The following is a 17,971-nucleotide window of genomic DNA, read 5'->3' as shown; positions in this document are numbered from 1 at the left end:
TTTCAGCGTTCAGTGCTTGTCATAAAAGCCCGTCAATTCGTTGCCAGAAAAAAATAAATGGAAATAATGATATATTTTAACATCTCACCGACCGCGAAATAGTCAAAGATGAAGCACTAGCTTATCTGCAGAACGATAGAGAAATAAAACACGTGATGAATGTACTGTCCCTGCATTCACTTACAGTCATTCATAGAAAACACGGGAAGCCTTGATCAGGGTGGCCAGGCGGTGGGTTGAAACACGTTACTCTCAAATACTAGTTCTGATTCGTACCGATTGCGTTTTGCAGTTTTACAGTAAATATATTGAACACACTTCCGGAATCCAGGTCTCCCATAACTTTTACTGGATTTTCTTTAATACACTTAATTACGAGGGTACGTCAATTATTATCCGCAATTTAGTTATATTTTTGTTTATTTTGGTAGTACTCTCGTTTTTCGTTGATGACGCACGCTTTGTTTATTTGTTGTTATATTGTTGCTATTTTCAAGCTACTAAGTTTTTTATCTCTGCCATGCACTTAATCATGGCTGCTCCGCTGTCCATTTGCACCAAAGAAGAGCAAAGTTCGGTGATCCGTTTTTTGTGGTCGCAAGGCGTATCAGGGCCGAAATACATCGAATACTTTCGGTATAGCACGGGGACAGCGTTTTGTCACAACGGAGTGTCTACGAATGGATTTAAAAATTCGGAAATGGTCGCACAAGTGTTACGCACGATGAGGGAGCCGGACGACAGTTTACCGCCACAAATGAAGAAACCATTGAGCGTTCACGTGAAATGATTCTCTGAGACAGACGATTAACTATTGACGAAGCTGCAGATTAGTGACGGTTCTGCCTACGAAGTCATCCACAACAGACTTCGGTTTTATAAAGATTCTGCAAGATGCATCCATAAGCAACTCACACAGTTGCATAAACAAACGCGCTTGCACATCTGTAAAAACATTTGGACCGCTATTGTAACGAAGGGGACAATTTCTTAGACAGGATCATTACTGATGACGAAACATGGACCCATCATTATGGGCCGGAGAGTAAACGGCAGAGTATGGAATGGAAACATCCAAATTCGCCGTGCAAGAAAAGTTCAAGACCCAAACGTCCGCAGGAAAACTGATGCTTGTCGTTTTTTGGGACGCACAAGGTCCAGTACTGGAACATTATGGGGAAAGGGGCACAACAATAAACAGTGTACTTTACAGTAAGATGCTTACTGCCAGGCTAAAGCCTGCAATTCGAAGCAAACGCCGAGGATTGCTGTCAAAAGGTGTTGTGTTGTAGCACGACAATGCCCGTCCGCATACTGCTGCCCACACTGCTGAAACGCTCCTGAAACTCAAATCTGAAGTACTGGATCATTCTCCGTATGGTCCTGATCTTGCCGCTTCTGACTATCACTTGTTTGGTCCACTCAAACAGGCATTAAGGGGCCGTCGATTTGCCTCGGACGAAGCAGTGAGAGAAGCGGTGCATTTCTGGCTCGCAGCTCAACCGAGAACCTTTTTTTATGAGGGCATCAGGAAGCTTGTACAACGATGGACCAAGTGTGTTGAAACGCAAGGAGACAATGTCGAAAAATGATGTTCTTTTAAGTTTCCTATTTGATTACAATTAAATTTTATAACCACTTTGCGGGTAATAATTGACATATCCTATTATAGTATTTGACCCATGTAATAGTTACATTAGCTGTATGATGCTGCTGCTGCAGCTACAGGTTTTTTTATTAATATTCCAGCGGTGGTGAAACAGTACTACGAGGTGCAGGTGTACGACGAGTTCGTGATGGCTGGCAACACTGCTGTGCTGCGCTGTCACGTCCCCTCTTTTGTCAGGGATTACGTCGCCGTCACGTCATGGTTACGTGGTACGCGCGATCGCATTGTCACCGATATAGACACAGGTAAGAGCTTCCTTTCTTCTTCTTCTGCCATTCCTGATTCATGTTCAGTAATTTATTCAAATTCGACTAGCAAATGATTTCAGAAACTTCTCGAATTGAAACGACAGCACCGTCGGACTTCTTTGTAATCTTTGTATGTGTCGCGGATAGAACGTAATTATTAAAGCCTCATTTGTATGTACGTTATATATAATAACCCTCGTTCTGTTGTTACGGCTCTACCTCTTATTTTATTCCTCTCTTCTATATAGTTTCGTGGAAATGAATAATATATCTGAGCTCTATTTCTCAGAGTAAAATCTTCTGAGTCAAACAATAAGACGCGCACCACTTTTAATTAATAATTTTCTTATTCAAGATTACTTGATGCTGTTCCACAGATGATCCGTTATTTGTTGGATTTGTCTATTATATCTTTTTCGTTGTATGCTAAATGAAAGTGGAGAGGCAGGTCTACCGGTTTGACGAAATACCCTAAGAAATTTGCGTCTTACTGGAAGGCAGTAAACGGGTGACTGTCATCGACACAGGCGTTCGTGGGGCATGTTGACACTGAGAACAAGAAGGTGCAAAAATACTATAGTTGGTAGGGGAAGGAGACTAGAACTAGGGCTAAGGAGTATTTCTAATATTTTCGAAGACAAATACCGACTTGTAAGTAACGGTAGAAAATTTGTAATTTAGACTTGTTACAAACCTGCATAATACCGACTTTTAAATCTTTCTAGGAAAATGATGATTACACCATTTTTCGTCTTTCACTGAGTGGGCGGTGGTGGGAGGGGGGGGGGGGGCGCCCTATGTGCGCTCTTGGAGCACAAGAATGTCGGCGGAGGCCAAAATACTAATTTCTGTCTACCGAAAGCATTTCACTGAGGAAGATTGTAAAAGGGTTCTCCCTTTTGATTGTCGCACGAACGTCGAAATGATATTATTGAGATAAGTGATCGTTTGTAAGACTCTTGGATCTGATGGGGATAGCGCTACGAGTCTATTTACTCGGATCAGCCGGGACATTAAGACCACCGACCTACTATCGATATAAACCCATCCAGGCGATAGAAGTGTCACCTGGCGAGGAATGACTTCTGTAATCCGTTCATCATAAGAATAAACCTGATGTAAACATTGCACTATATATTCTTCCGCGTTTGCTTGAAACTCAGTGTATTTCCATTTCCCGTGGGACTGCAGCCAAGCTGTCGCGAGTACTGTAAAGTACGATAATAAGAGTAAGTTTTGGTTGCGCGTTACGCGCGCATCGACTTAGCGATAATACGGGACAACAGCTTTGCCAGATCATTTAACTTGGACTGCACTCGCCGGTCAGCTGGTACAGCTAGCCTGCAGTGACGTGGTCAGCAGTAGTTCACACATAAGAGACGAGCACGGTAGCAATACAGCTTCGAATGTCATTTAATTTTTAAGCGGAATGAAATAATACACTGCAAATCTCCCACAATACCACAATACGCTCGTTAGACAACTAGACGAAAACCGCAACACGGTATCGTTTTTAGCTAGCGTACTATTGTAATTAAAAACAAGAATGATGAAAATTCCTGACTAAACCACATGGTAATTTTTCTGCATAAGCTGTGTGTAACATAAGAGAGTATTGAAGGATTTCGCTGTATGGCTAAATATTGAACCCACTGAAGGTATTACTTAAAGTCAGTTGTCCGGTAATCTCTTAGCTATTTCCTTATCCGAATCCGAGAAATACATTTCAGGTCTGGAAGTCTTATTTTATGATGGGCCGTTGTATATCCCGCCAGCGCTCGGCAGTGAAGTGTGAAAAAGCTGCGTCCGTTAGTTCCAGTACGTCTGGCAGCTTAACGGTCTCCTTACTTCTTGGGCCAAATCCCACAGCTTGGCTTCGTATCAGTTCTGTTGGGTTCATATTGTAATGGTACAGTAGCAAATGTAAAAATAAAGTATTTGTATGATGTGCTCGATGTTGTGAAAATGATTGTTTTTCATGTTTCTACGATACTTACGTAACTCTGGGGTATAAAACGATAGACATAGTCCAAATAAAGAGAATTTAGTTTTCTATTTCTGCCTTACAAAATTAAATTATTATGTTTTCTTAATTTAATCAACTTTTATGAACAGTCTCTCATAAAACGTCGATAATTAAGAATTTGTATTTGAAATGGAAACAGGAATTTCGCGTCCAATACGTAATTAGAAACCAGAAGACGTGCAATATTCATAAAAAATGATGATGAATTTTATAATTGCGAACTGTAGGTATTTGAAATCGAACGAGAAAAAATACTGCATTGGGGTGATTCGCACCTATGCGCGAATAACCGCATGTGGGTCAGAGTCCAGTACGCTAACGACTGCGGTTTTTTTTTTATCTAATTTTGTTCTCTATAATGTTTGTTGGATATCTCCGGGGCGGACGTCCGACGACACCCGTTCAGGTTCTTCGTTGATCCGTTCACTCAGTCCTTTTTTTTTTTTTTTTTTTTTTTTTCGTTCATTGCATCTGCTCGTGGCGAACGACGCAAGACACTCGTTTCAGTTCGTCGTTGATCCATTAACTCAGTTTTTTTATTACGGAGGGCTGCTAACCCTCTGACCGAACACCTCCTGAGTTACCGTGCCGGCATGTTGGAATCGTTACCAACTACATTATACTGTATACAACGCTGGGAAAACTTCAAAGCCGATTATCTCCCTAAATATATGAAAAACGTTAAGAACAGCCTTTACTTCTCGGCACTTTTCAACCGTATTCCAAGTCTGTGTTTCACTACGGATCATAAAGCAGCCTCCGCCATTTTCATACTGCCACATTAACAGCGCGGCAGTCAGACCACAACGCTGCAGAGGATGTGATTGTACACGATTTGTGAAATTAAAACAAGGTAACTAAAGCGTGATTAAGAAAACCGTTGATGGCTGTTAATACATTTTAATATCTTAAAGTTTCACTTAACGTAACTTAATAATAAGATATCCAATACATAAGTAGGACCTACTTCCTAGAGCGTAACAACACCAGTGTACGTGTGCTACGGCTTCTGACCAATCATCGCGTTTGTGTTTGCTCACATCAGGTTTATTCTTATGTTGAACGGATTATAGTCAGACACGAGCACAGCGCATGCAGCTCCAGTGAGCGTGCTGTCCGTTTAGAATGGGGAAGGCGCGCGATCTATCTGAGTTTGACTGAGGGCAGACTGTGATGCCCTGGAGGCTTGCCACGAGCATTGTCGGGTGTTCGAGGAGTGCTGTAGAGAGCACCTTCAACACGTGGCAAAGCAAGGGTAAAACCATGTCCAGACGTCATGGGGTTGGGCGACCATCCCTCATTACGAATGTCGGACGTCGTAGGCTGGACAGACTAGTAAAAAAGAACAGGCGGCGAGCTGTGGAGGAACTAGCATCAGACTTTAATGCTGGCCAGGGTACAATTGCGTCGAACACACAGTGCACAGAAAGATTGTAACGAAAGACCTCCGCAGGTGATGACCATGCATATCCAATTTGCAATACAACACTGGCAACTACGACTTAATGAGCACGTGACCATCAGTACAGGACGTTAGTAATAGCGTAAAGAGAGCATCTGTGGACTTGAGAGTTGACTGCATCAAGGGAAATTATACATTCAAGGCAACCTATCGTTCTCTTTTCATTGACAGGTCCTTAAACTATTGTTCTGCTGAGAGGATTATTGAGTATGGGGATAATCTGTCCTTACTTATTGCTCGGTTAAGTGGTTTTCCATGTCACTCCAAACCCTACCCCCTAACCACCACGAGAAATTTCATTAAGTAATCCAAAGCAGTTATTATTTGATGTCCCAACTGGGAGCAGTGATGTATGAAATGATAGTTGTAGTTTCAAAAGTCGACGTGAATTTGTACCATCACGGTTATGGGTTTCCCAACCACTAAAGGCCTGCTAAGTGTACTTTCTTTTTCTTAAATTACTATAGAATTTCAAAGTTAGCTGGTTCTCTCAGCTTCACCAGGACGAAGATCGAGATAGGAAAGTTTCTACAGTGTGATAGGATAGTAACAACAGATACCACTGCGATGTGTTGAGAAACGCGATCCATCCAAGGTTAGGAGCATGAGATCGCTGAAAATACTCTTACATCCAAATTACCGGTACTCACTTTCCGGTCGTCCACACGCAGCACACTGTGCCGTACTGCAGCGCCAATGTTCAGGAATGAGAGAAAACTGCCCCATTAATGTCGCCCATGGCCATCGCTCTCACAGCCACCAAAGCACGTGTCAGCCAGATTTTTGTGGCAGCATAATTCACCCCTTTCTGTGTCAAAGTGAGATTTAATCCAAAACAGTGGATATCATCCTTTCTTCTAGTGTTTTAGCTATGCACTTCTTTGTTATTTTTGAATTGGGATGGGTTATTAATGACAAATTTCATAAGTGAATATATGTATTGCGAAGGTACTGTGAATATCCCGAGTTCCTTAAATAAATGTCTGCAAGATGATCTTGGTTGGGCTCCAGCTGTTATTCTGATTACGCGCTTTATTGCAGTGAATACTTTCTCTCTTAATGACGAATTTTCCCAAAATATGATGCCATACGAAAGCAGCAAATAAAAATAGGCACAGTAGGCTAGTTCACTAATATGTTTATCACCAAAATTTGCAATAACCTAACCGTTTCAGCAAAGCATCGATGTGTTTCTTCCAACTCAGTTTCTCATAAATGCACAAACCCAGAAATTTTGAGTATTCTGCCTTAGCAACAGACTTCCGTTCATAGTCTATGTTTATCAATGGTGTTATGCCATTTACTGTACAGAATTCTGTAAACTGTGTTCTAAAAATTTAGTGAGAATCCATTTGTACAGAACCACTATATAATTTTCGTAAAGACATTATTTGCAATTTCCTCAGCTGATTCTTGCTTCTTGGGTGTGATTACTATACTTGTATCATCAGCAAAAAGAACTAGTTTTGTATCTTCATGAATATACGGTGCAAAGTCGTTAATATATATTACAACCAATAATGGACCCAAGACTGAACCCTGTGAGATACCTCCCCAGTTAGAGGACTCTGCTGGTTTTTGCAGACTATCTGTGCTGTTAATTTCAACCTTCTGCATTCTTCCAGTTAAGTATGAATCAAATCATTTGTGCACTGTCCCACTCGTACCACAATACTTAATCTTATCTACAAGAATTTCATGATTCACACAATTAAAAAGCCTTTGAGAGATCACAAAATATCCCAATGGGTAATGTTCGGCTAGTCAATGCATTTAATATTTGATCAGTGAAAGATTATATAGCAATTTCTGTTGGAAAGCCTTTCTGAAAACCACATTGGCATTTTGTTAGTATTTCGATTCTACAAATATGTGATGCTACTCTTGAATACATTGCTTTCTAAAGAATTTTGGATAATGCTGTCAGAACTGAGATTTGGTAGTAGTTGTAAGCATCAGATCTATCCCCTGTTTTATGCAATGGCTTAACAATAGCGTATTTCAATCAATCGAGAAAAATTACCTGTTTCAGTGAGCTACTACATATGTGGCTGAGAAACCTACTTATTTGCTGGAAACAAGCTTTTAATACTCTGTTGGAAGTGCCATCAATTCCATGTGAGCTTTTACTTTTGAGTGAATTTATTGTTTTCCTTATTTTAGTAGGAGAGGTGGGTTGAATTTCAATTTTATCAAATTGCATAGGTACTGACTCTTCCATATAATGCCCTGCATTTTCTAATAATAGCTGTATCCTGTTTTCACTATAACACTTATAAAATGATTATTACAAATGTTTTCTACTTCTGACATCTTGTTGACAAACTTTTGATTGTGTTTGATAGAAATACAATCGTCTTGCGCTCTCGGTTGCCCTGTTGCCCTTTTCACAATATTCCAAATTGTTTTAATTCTGTTAGCAGATGCTCTAATCTCAGACATAAGGCACATACTTCTGGACTTTTTAATAACCTTTCTTAATACAGTTCAGTAGTTTTCATAATGTTTCACTGTTGTTTTGGGTTCATTACTCCTCCTAGATATAAGATACAGTTCTCTTTTCTGTTTACAAGATATTTTTATCCCTTTAGTAAGCCATGGCTTCTTACATAGTTCCTTACAATTATATTTCACTGTTTTATTTGGGAAACTGTTTTCAAATATACTCACAAAGGTATCATGAAAGAGGTTAAATATTAAATTAGCATCATGTTCCCTGTGCACCTCATCCAAGTATAACTGTTGCAAGCTTTCCCAAAAATTTTGAATTGTTAAGTCGTTAATGGAACACACTATTTTGGAGGACTGTTTTGCATTACTGTATGGAGCTATATCATACACTGTAATAGGTGTGCATTCTTAACAGGAAAAGTTTTTATTTGGTTATATTTATCTTGGTCTATGAAAACTTGATCTATCAGTGTGCTGCCTTCCTGTACCACCCGAGTAGGAAAATCATAACTGATGTCAAATTGAAAGAACCAAGTAATACTTCAAGGTCAAGCTTTCTATCGGACTCTTTCAGAAAATCTACGTTGAAATCTCCACAAACTAGAATTTGCTTTCCTTTGTCTGACAGGTAGCACAGCAAAGAGTCAAAGTTTTAAAAAAATAGTTGAATATTTCCCAATGGGGACCTATACACGGCTACAGTTATAAAAGTGCCATTATTTAGTTTAAGCTCACATGCACATGCTTCTATAAGTTGTTCTACGCAAAATTCCATTGTTTCCAAATTTTTCACATTGTGACTGATATTAACATACATGGCAACTCCTCCTTTCTCCATGGTGTCTCTACTGACATGTGCTGAAAGCTTATATCCACCTACATTTACCATTTCCATAACTGTGACGATATGGCGATGTGATGATCAGACAGACATAGTACACCTGTTCCACCCTCAGTTTCTAAATCTTCTAAACAAACAAGAAGCTCATGTACTTTGTTATTTAATCCCCTGATATTCTGATGCAATATATTTCTCCTCTGTGCTTTTATGTGAATCATTTGACATACTAACACTATTTTTCACTGTACTGTAATAAGAATCTTGTGATATTTTCGCACGTCTAGTACCTGCCTGTCTGAACTTCTCATTATGCTTAATTTCAATCAATGTAGGATGACTGGACACTGATATTAGCCTAGAAAAGTACTCCCATGATTTTCAGTGCCTGCCCTTAAAGATTTTGCTATCATTCCAGCCAGTTTACCCTTCCCTTTCCAACTGAACTGCAGACCATGTCTTGTGAAGTCCCACCTATCAATATCGTCAACAGCAACCAAACCTATGCCTGACAAAGTAGGCGCCCGAAGCAGCTGATATAGCTCCATATTGACCCTCCTGACAGAGCTGTTCAGTTGGGTCGGTCATACCAAATGAAAGCAAGAACCAAGAAAATCTAACAACATAACTATCCTCCTACTTTCTACTTTTTTTGTAACAGTTGGTTTCCTAGTGAAAGTCTGTTAAATGCTGACTACACTTACATCTAATTGAGTCTCTTCCTTAGCTGATTGAGGTAGCAATGCAAGTCTTTTGTTTGTGCCAGTGATCTAACTGTCTGATACAGTTCTCTTTCTGTGGCCCTATTCCTTGCTACCACTTCCCACCTGTCTTCACCCTCCTCCCCCCTTAACCTCATCAGGTCCTCACTGGGACTATCCACTTCAGCCTGAAGGGCTCTAACTTTCTCTTCCTGTTCCACTATTTTCCTATCCCTTGAACATAATCTGGAATACCATAGAAGAGACACACTTACCTCCCCGATTCCCATGCCACTACATTCACCCCAATGTAACCATGTGCCACAACAGCTGCACAGAACCCCAGAACTGACTTTCCTCAAACACTTCATGCTCATCGTTGTTTACAATATTTTTTACAAAATTTATCTAGGCTATCACAGTAATATTCCACTAGCTACAGATCACAGAAGTCACTAAAGTTATGTGGAACACTAATATACGTGTATAATATTAATGTAGTAACGTAATGCAGTTAAACTAACGTTAAAAATCAAAACGTGTATACCCGAAAAATTAGGCCTAAGATCGTGTATGCGCAATATGTACTTTAAGCGTTTTGAAAGGAAATAAAAGATAGAACTTCAAACCTTTAATTGCTCTAGTAGATACGGCATTACTAAATATATGTGTAATTAAAACAACTCAAATTCTTCACTTAATACATAAAGAAATGTCTTAAATTTGTATGTAAACCTACGTCTAAAGTAAGCGGAAACCGGCCCTTATGTTACGTTTTTGTTTTTTCAAATTCAAAAATGGTTCAAATGGCTCTAAGCACTATGGGACTTAACATCTGAGGTCATCAGTCCCCTAGACTTAGAACTACTTAAACCTAACTAACTTAAGGTCATCACACACATCCATGCCCGAGGCAGGATTCGAACACAGAGGCGGGCTTTTGTTTTTTCGAGAAATACTTTGAAACGAGAGAAACCTTCAATAGATTAAATAAAACAGACTCTAATTAACTTCGGTACAGTGTAATATTAATTTAATTGACACTTATTATAAAATTAGTTACTCATCTTCACGAGCTTAATATTCAAGCGTGTGCGATCTGCGCCAGTGCTGCCAACCGTCTTCACTATCTTTGGGGATAGGGGAGGAGAGGGAGGGGGAAATTGCGTGACAACGCGAAGCACATCAATCACATCAATCACCGAATTATTTCGTGAATTCACTTTGAATGCTATAATGGACCGATTTTTGAAGATGGAAGTTAGATGGGCAGCTAAAGCACTCAGCGAATGCTACACCTGGACATCCATACACATGTGTATGATCCGGAAATGGAGGGTCCAACTATATAGAGCTCTCTAAAGGTATACCTAATAAGAGAGTATGCATTGATGTCAAAAACAGAAGGAATCCGGCATATTTTGCGTAGTCAGTCCTGGCCCGCGAGAGAAATTACACAAAAGATCCACAGCATATAGTTAAGTACAATGTACCTATACCCCAGAGGGTATAACTGTGGTGTCACCGCCAGACAACACACTTGCTAGGTGGTAGTTTTAAATCGGCCGCGGTCCATTAGTACAGGTCGGACCCGCGTGTCGCCACTGTGTGATCGCAGACCGAGCGCCACCACAAGGCAGGTCTCGAGATACGGAATAGCACTCGCCCCAGTTGTACGGACGACTTTGCTAGCGACTACACTGACGAAGCCTCGCTCCTTTGCCGAGCAGATAGTTAGAATAGCCTTCAGCTAAGTCCATGGCTACGACCTAGCAAGGCGCCATTAGCCCTACACAGCAATTGATACTTATCGTATAAAGCATGTCTATTCAAGAACGATGTATACAACAAGGATGGATTAAAGTATTCCAAAAGCTACGTACTTTTCTTTATAGCATTCATTACGTATCCTGTTTCAGACCTCACGCCATCCTTCGTCTGTTTATAGCGTGCATTGCGGTCCCCTCAAATCACACTGTGTCGGCACTTCTGTCGACACATCAATAACTTTGATGGTATTGAGTTTTCCGTCGAAATCCAGGATGTACCCAAATTCGATGCTCAGAATACCGTAATATCAGTTCCTGTTTATGTCTTGGAGAAGAAAAGCAAACCAGATGAGCAGGACAACATGTAACTGTCGGGCCCCTCAATTTCTCAAAATTAATCTGTGACAGTAAGATGCACGTAAATATGCTCTTATTCTCCGATGAGAAAAATAAGGAGAACGACAGTTATCATTATGTTTGGATAAAAGACATGTCTCGACTCCTTTCAATTCAAATGAGTAAGTATATTGATAAACAGCATATTTGCTTAAGTTGCCTCATTTCCTTTTCTTCAGACAAGTTACTAGCGGCGCATCAAGTAGACTGCACTTCCAAGGACCCACTACATGTTGTTATGCCTACTGAGGAGGACAAATATATAAAATTTAAAAATGCTCACCATCAGGAGCGATGTCTGTAGTGTACGCCGACTTAAATGCCTTCTCGCTCCTGTGACCCGCTGTGAAGGTGACCCCACAACCTCACATACCACCTTTACAGGAAAACACCTATATATGCGGCTGCGTACCAAATTGTATCGTCTTATGATTCAAGTCTTAACCGCTACAAATCTTACATCAGGGACAATCCTGCGGCTTCGCTGCTCCCTCAGCTTGAAAAACTTTCATTGGAAGATGATAATATTTACAGTGAAAACATTCCCTTCGCCAAATCGAAGGAGAATGAAGATTTACGCAACAACGCGGTTGACTGTCATATTTGTGGGCTGCCGTTAGGTAGAAAAGCGGAAATTCCTCGTAGTGACAACTGTCATCTTACGAGGAAGTTCTGTGGCCCAGCTCACAATACGTGCAATTAGAAGTACTGGTAACCAAGACACATACCAGTTTTCTTCCATAATTTAAGTCCGTAACACGCTCAATTTATAGATAAGCATTTGGCTGATGTCGGTTGGGAGAAAAACCAGGTCAGTGTCCTACCTCAGAGCGTCGAAAAATTCATTTAGTTCTCCAAGCAAATGACAACGAGAACTGCGCTCTGTTTTCTTGACACGCTACGCTTCATGCAGGCCCCACTCCAGAAACTCGTTGAAACTCTACGTCGGGAGAAAGTGCATATCACTCGTGCTGCATTTCCCGAAGGGGAAAAGTTTCAACTTGTGACTAGGAAAGGGATTTCCCATACTAGTATGTGGATAGTATGGCAAAACTCAACAAAGCCAGGCCGCCCGACATAAAAAAAAATGGTTCAAATGGCTCTAAGCACTATGGGACTTAACATCTGAGGTCATCAGTCCTCTAGACTTAGGTCTACTTAAAACTAATTGACCTAAGTACATCACACACATCCATGCCCGAGGCAGGATTCTAACCTGCGACCATAGCAACAGCGCGGTTCCGGAGTGAAGCACGTACATCCGCTCGGTCACAGCGGCCGGCCCTACCCGACGTAAGTGCATTCTTAAGCGACCTTACTGGCGATGCCAAGACTGATGCAGTGTATAAGCATACCGTGAATGTCTGGCAGGAATTCAACATCTCCACTTTAGGAGAGTATACGGAGCTTTACGTGGACGCAGATATGCGCTGCCTTGCGGACGTTTTCGAGAAATTCCGGAGTCTATGCATGACCACATATTTTCTGGATCCCGCCTTTTATTACATGGCACCCGGGTTGTCTTGGGACACAATGCTCAAGAAAACGAGGTGCAGCATCGAATTATTGACCGATGCTGACATATTTCTTTTCTTTGAGTAATGTATCCATTGGGGACTTTGCCAATGTCTACATAGGCATGCGAAGGAAAATAATCCATGGCTGTGTGACAGGTTCATCGCATCCTTTGACTTGAATTACATCATACACCTGGATGTAAGTAACTTATACAAGCACGCCATGCAACAATCACTACCGATTTGTGAGTTTCGATGGGTTCCCGGCTAGGTGGAAAAATCAGAAGGGGGGGTGGGGGGGTGGGGGGGTATGACGGCTGATTCTGATGTAGGGTATGTGGTCGAGACAGAACTCACATACCCTATTAGTTTTCATGATGCGCTCGCCGATCTGTCGCTTTATCCAGAGCAACTAGGTCTGCGAGGAGGCTCCGATCCAAAACTGATGACAACGCTGGAGAATATACGGAGATACATTATTCATTATTGTTATCACCAGCAGTGTTTCAGGTTAGGGAGGAGCTGTTAGAATCACTTGGGCTATCTCTTTCAAGCAGTCCCCCTGGTTGAAAGAGTATATTGATTTGAATACGTGGCAAAAGAGCTTCAGCGAAGTGTGAGCTTGAGAAATACTTTTATAAATTAACGTATAATTCAATTTTCGGGAAAAGACTGAGACTTTTTTTATTTTAAGAGAACATCGTGAAATTTTGATTAGAATGAAATGGTATGGGCGTTTGGGCGTAATAAATTGCATTGCCAGACGAAATTTAAAGCTGGTCACCATATTCAATAAGAACGTTGCTGCTGTGGAGATGGTAAAGACTGAAGTGGTGCTTACAAAACCTATTTATGTGGGAATTTGTATACTAGACCTAACCAAACTCTACATGTACCACTTTCATTACGAGTTTCCGAAAACTCATTCCGTAGATCGTAAATTACTTTATATGGATCTACTGGGTGAATAACTGCAATCCATATGAAGTAGAGAGGTACCACAGTAACGAATTGGACACGTCCTCATACTCAACCAATAATTCTTATGGTATTGTTTCATAGGAGAAGAAGGTTATCGGCCTTCTGAAGGACGGGGCGAGTAGATTGCCGAATGTGGAGTTTCCAGGTCTGCGACCAAAAATGTATGCGTATTGCGCAATGGAAAGTGCCACCCAGAGGTGCGCTAAGGGTGTGCATCATATGGCATCAAGAGCCTTCTCTATCGAAGACTATTTGCGGTGCCTGTACAGTGGTGTTCGTGGTGCTGCATGGCAGTCGCCACATGTGGTACGGAAACTAGTATTCGATCGAGACAAGATGAGGTGCTGCAGTCTGAATCGACCTGTCGCCCCACGACGACGGGAATGAAACTCTCTCGTACTCGCACTACTCCACTGTATCGAGAGAAGTGATGGGGGACTCTGATTGAATGAGAGGGAGGAAATGAGTGAGAGAGAGAGAGATAGTGTGTGTGTCTGCCGAATAGCAGTATGGCCCTTTTATCATAGTGTATGTAGTTTTGTGAATGTATGTGTCGTGTAAATGTTTATGTGTACTATGTAGACGTGTATACACATACACCATATGTGTGTGAAAAAAAGTTAAAAAACCGGAAACAAAGGCATAGCCGGCCGCGACGGCCGAGCGGTTCTAGGCGCTACAGTCTGGAACCGCACGACCGCTACGGTCGCAGTTTCGAATCCTGCCTCGGGGATGGATGTGTCTGATGTCCTTAGGTTAGTTAGGTTTACGTAGTTCTGAGTTCTAGGGGACTGATGACCACAGCAGTTAAGTCCCATAGTGCTCAGAGCCATTTGAACCATTTGAACAAAGTTATAAACAATCAAAAAATATTTATACATTTATTTATTCATCCACCGTATGTGTATTGTGCATATATATAATACGCACCATGCGTGTCACGTAAATATAATAGTTCTTATGTTTTTCATTTGCCCCTAGCCATCCGAGTTACATTAATTGTTAAGTGTCTATACTCTATTTGTAGCTCACAGTCCATCAGAATTAATGAATAACCTTTGTTACTGGGCCTGTGGAAATTAGTTTCTAGGTATATAGAGTCCATCAACATTATTGTGTAAGCTATGCTACTGGGACTGTGGAATTTAGTTGCAGTAGTAAAAAGAAAAAGTATCACTGCATTAGTTTTTATCATACATTTATATATCTGGAAAAATTGTAAATACGTCCTCATTCAGTACTACTGTAAAAAAAACGCAAAAACATTGTCAGTTGTGTTACTGTTGTAGCATGTAAGTTAAAAGTATCTCGACATTGGTATCAGCAGAGTCGAATTGTACCTCAAGAACTGAACTGTACCTCAAGAACTATATTGTAATCTCAGGATCTGAACTGTAATCTCAAGAACTAAAGAAACCTATCCCCTATTGCATTGTGTGTATATAGAAAGGGCAGATGACTGCTATTAAGGAGGTGAAGTCTAAGATGATAGATAACAAAATATATAGACTGGTTGCATAGGATTACGCCTACCGTGCAGGACGAATTGGCTTATGGGAGCAGGAGGGAAGTGACCGCGTCAGCATCCGAATACACACAGCAAAAATGTCTAAAATTATATCTAGGAGACCCACAGACGTGGTATCTTGGCCACACTGTATGTTATCAAGGTATGAAAAAAAAGTACACGCAGGTTGTACAGTAAAATTTCGTTTCTCTCTCAAAATAATTTTACAGTTTCATAAGAAAATAAAACAGCAACACTATTTTCACACATCTTCTCGGATCGATGGAGAGCAGGAAACCCGCAGAATTTCAGGTCTTGAATATCAGCAAACTTAAAGATTCCACGCTTCCATGAGAGCTTCTCTGTCCCCTTGACGTAGATGGCGGTATCAGTGGTGTCGAATAATCGAAGCGACGTCAACATATTATTATAGGATGTATCATGATCATCTCGGTAAAGTCCATTTTTAGAAATGTGTTAACCACTTCGCACTCTGCCGTGTTTTAGCGCACTTCACATCCTTGAAAGACCTCGATTATGCAATGCTTGCTGGGAATGTCTCATTTGTACCAATATCTTCTGTGTATGCCATATCTTTAAATACGAACTGTCTGCACGCATCGTCATAGAAACTATGAAGTGAAGAAATAAGTCATTAAAAAGTAGCAGCATCTTACTTGGCCACGGAACACACATTATTATTATTATTATTATTGCCGCGCTGGATTAGCCGAGCGGTCTAGGGGGCTCCAGTCATGGACTGTGAGGCTGGTCCCAGCGGAGGTTCGAGTCCTCCCTTGGGCATGGCCATGGGCGTGTGTGTTTGTCAAAATGAAATGGTTCAAATTACTCTGAGCACTATGGGACTCAACTGCTGAGGTCATTAGTCCCCTAGAACTTAGAACTAGTTAAACCTAACTAACCTAAGGACATCACAAACATCCATGCCCGAGGCAGGATTCGAACCTGCGACCATAGCGGTCTGTGTTTGTCCTTAGGATAATTTAGGTTAAGTAGTGTGTAAGCTTAGGGACTGATGACCTTAGCAGTTAAGTCCCATAAGATTTCACACACACATTATTATTACTATTGATCTTTGGTATACACCCAGTACAGTACATCTTAACTGACTGTGGTCCATCAATCTGATATCGCACATTCGAGTCATAGTGCTTAACGGGGGGATTCATACTTTTAAATGAGTTCATCGCTTTTAAACACATCAGGTAGCAAATAAAATCTATGCAACGTGTAACACATGCTAATGGGACAAGCTTTATATGGAATGTGTAGTAATCAAAAATGTTCACGTGGCGTCAACTCTTAATCAGTTTTATATAAATATCTGAGAGCCCATTACGCACATTTCTTGATTTCACCCTCTCAAACACGTTGTAAGCAGTAACACTCTATAAAAAAAAACTTCATCCAAACAGGCCTGGGAAAGCCCAACGGTTCCGTCCGGCCGCCGTTTCATCCTCAGCCCACAGGCGTCACTGGATGCGGATATTGAGGGGCATGTGATCAACACACCGCTCTTCCAGCCGTATGTCAGTTTACGAGAGCAGATCCGCTACTTCTCTATCAAGTTTACGAGACCAGATCCGCTACTTCTCAATCAAGTAGCGCCTCAGTTTTCCTCACAAGGGCTGAGTGCACCCCGCTTGCCAACAGTGCTCGGCAGACCAGATGGTCACCCTTCCAGGTGCTAGCCCAGCTCGACAGCGCTTATCTTTGGTGGTCTGACGGGAACCGGTGTTACCACTGCGGCAAGGCCATTGGCCCAGTAACATTCTCTTTTCCCAGCAAATCCGTAGTTTCCAAGCCTAATTGTCGTAACATATTTAGGAAGTAACAACTCTAGAATATATCTTCTAATGTGTGGGTACAACTGTGTTCTTGGATGGGCAGAATGGTGCAGTCGTCATCCCCCTCCAACAGCGATAACTAAAGTATGACCACACATCGCACATTACACTCACTACCACTCCTAAAATTCACAGTCGGAATTACGGCATTACCTTATTTACAGATATCCCGCACACAATTGAAGTGTAGAGATTATTCAGTTATGTACAGCTGGTGCGCTGAAAGGGACAAACAAAAGTTTATTGAGTGCTTGGAATAATACATTCCTTGCATTCAAGCCTATAGGAGGTTTCTGCATAAGGTAGTATTCCTTTTTGAAAATTCAGCTCGCGCACATGCATGATGTAGGACCTGAATAGGTATGTATCATTAAGTCGCCGTTTCTCGCACCTGTAACGAACAAAATCTTTGTATGACGTTCTAACAACCTCTTTTGTTTTCTCGTAAAAAGCTCAATTTTTCTAGCTGCGACAACAGATCTATCTCGCAGTGATCCTCCTCCCACTTCAAAGTGTTAAACAGGTATCGTGCTTGACA

The 17,971-nt window shown here is 41.2% G+C and overlaps 1 protein-coding gene across 1 annotated transcript in view; it reads left to right on the top strand.

Moving 5' to 3' along the window:
* The first annotated feature begins 1,793 nt into the window (after nucleotides 1-1,793).
* The window catches only part of LOC126470960 (Down syndrome cell adhesion molecule-like protein Dscam2), a 971,805-nt gene continuing 955,627 nt past the window's right edge, over nucleotides 1,794-17,971 (top strand). Inside the window, exon 1 of the mRNA XM_050099009.1 lies at nucleotides 1,794-1,914. Within this exon, the coding sequence (XP_049954966.1) occupies nucleotides 1,797-1,914 (118 nt within the window). The 5' untranslated portion in view covers nucleotides 1,794-1,796. The remainder of the gene's footprint in view (nucleotides 1,915-17,971) is intronic.

The sequence above is a fragment of the Schistocerca serialis genome, chromosome 3 (assembly GCF_023864345.2).
Source record: "Schistocerca serialis cubense isolate TAMUIC-IGC-003099 chromosome 3, iqSchSeri2.2, whole genome shotgun sequence".
NCBI lineage: Eukaryota > Metazoa > Arthropoda > Insecta > Orthoptera > Acrididae > Schistocerca > Schistocerca serialis.
This window is presented reverse-complemented; position numbering and strand designations above follow the sequence as displayed.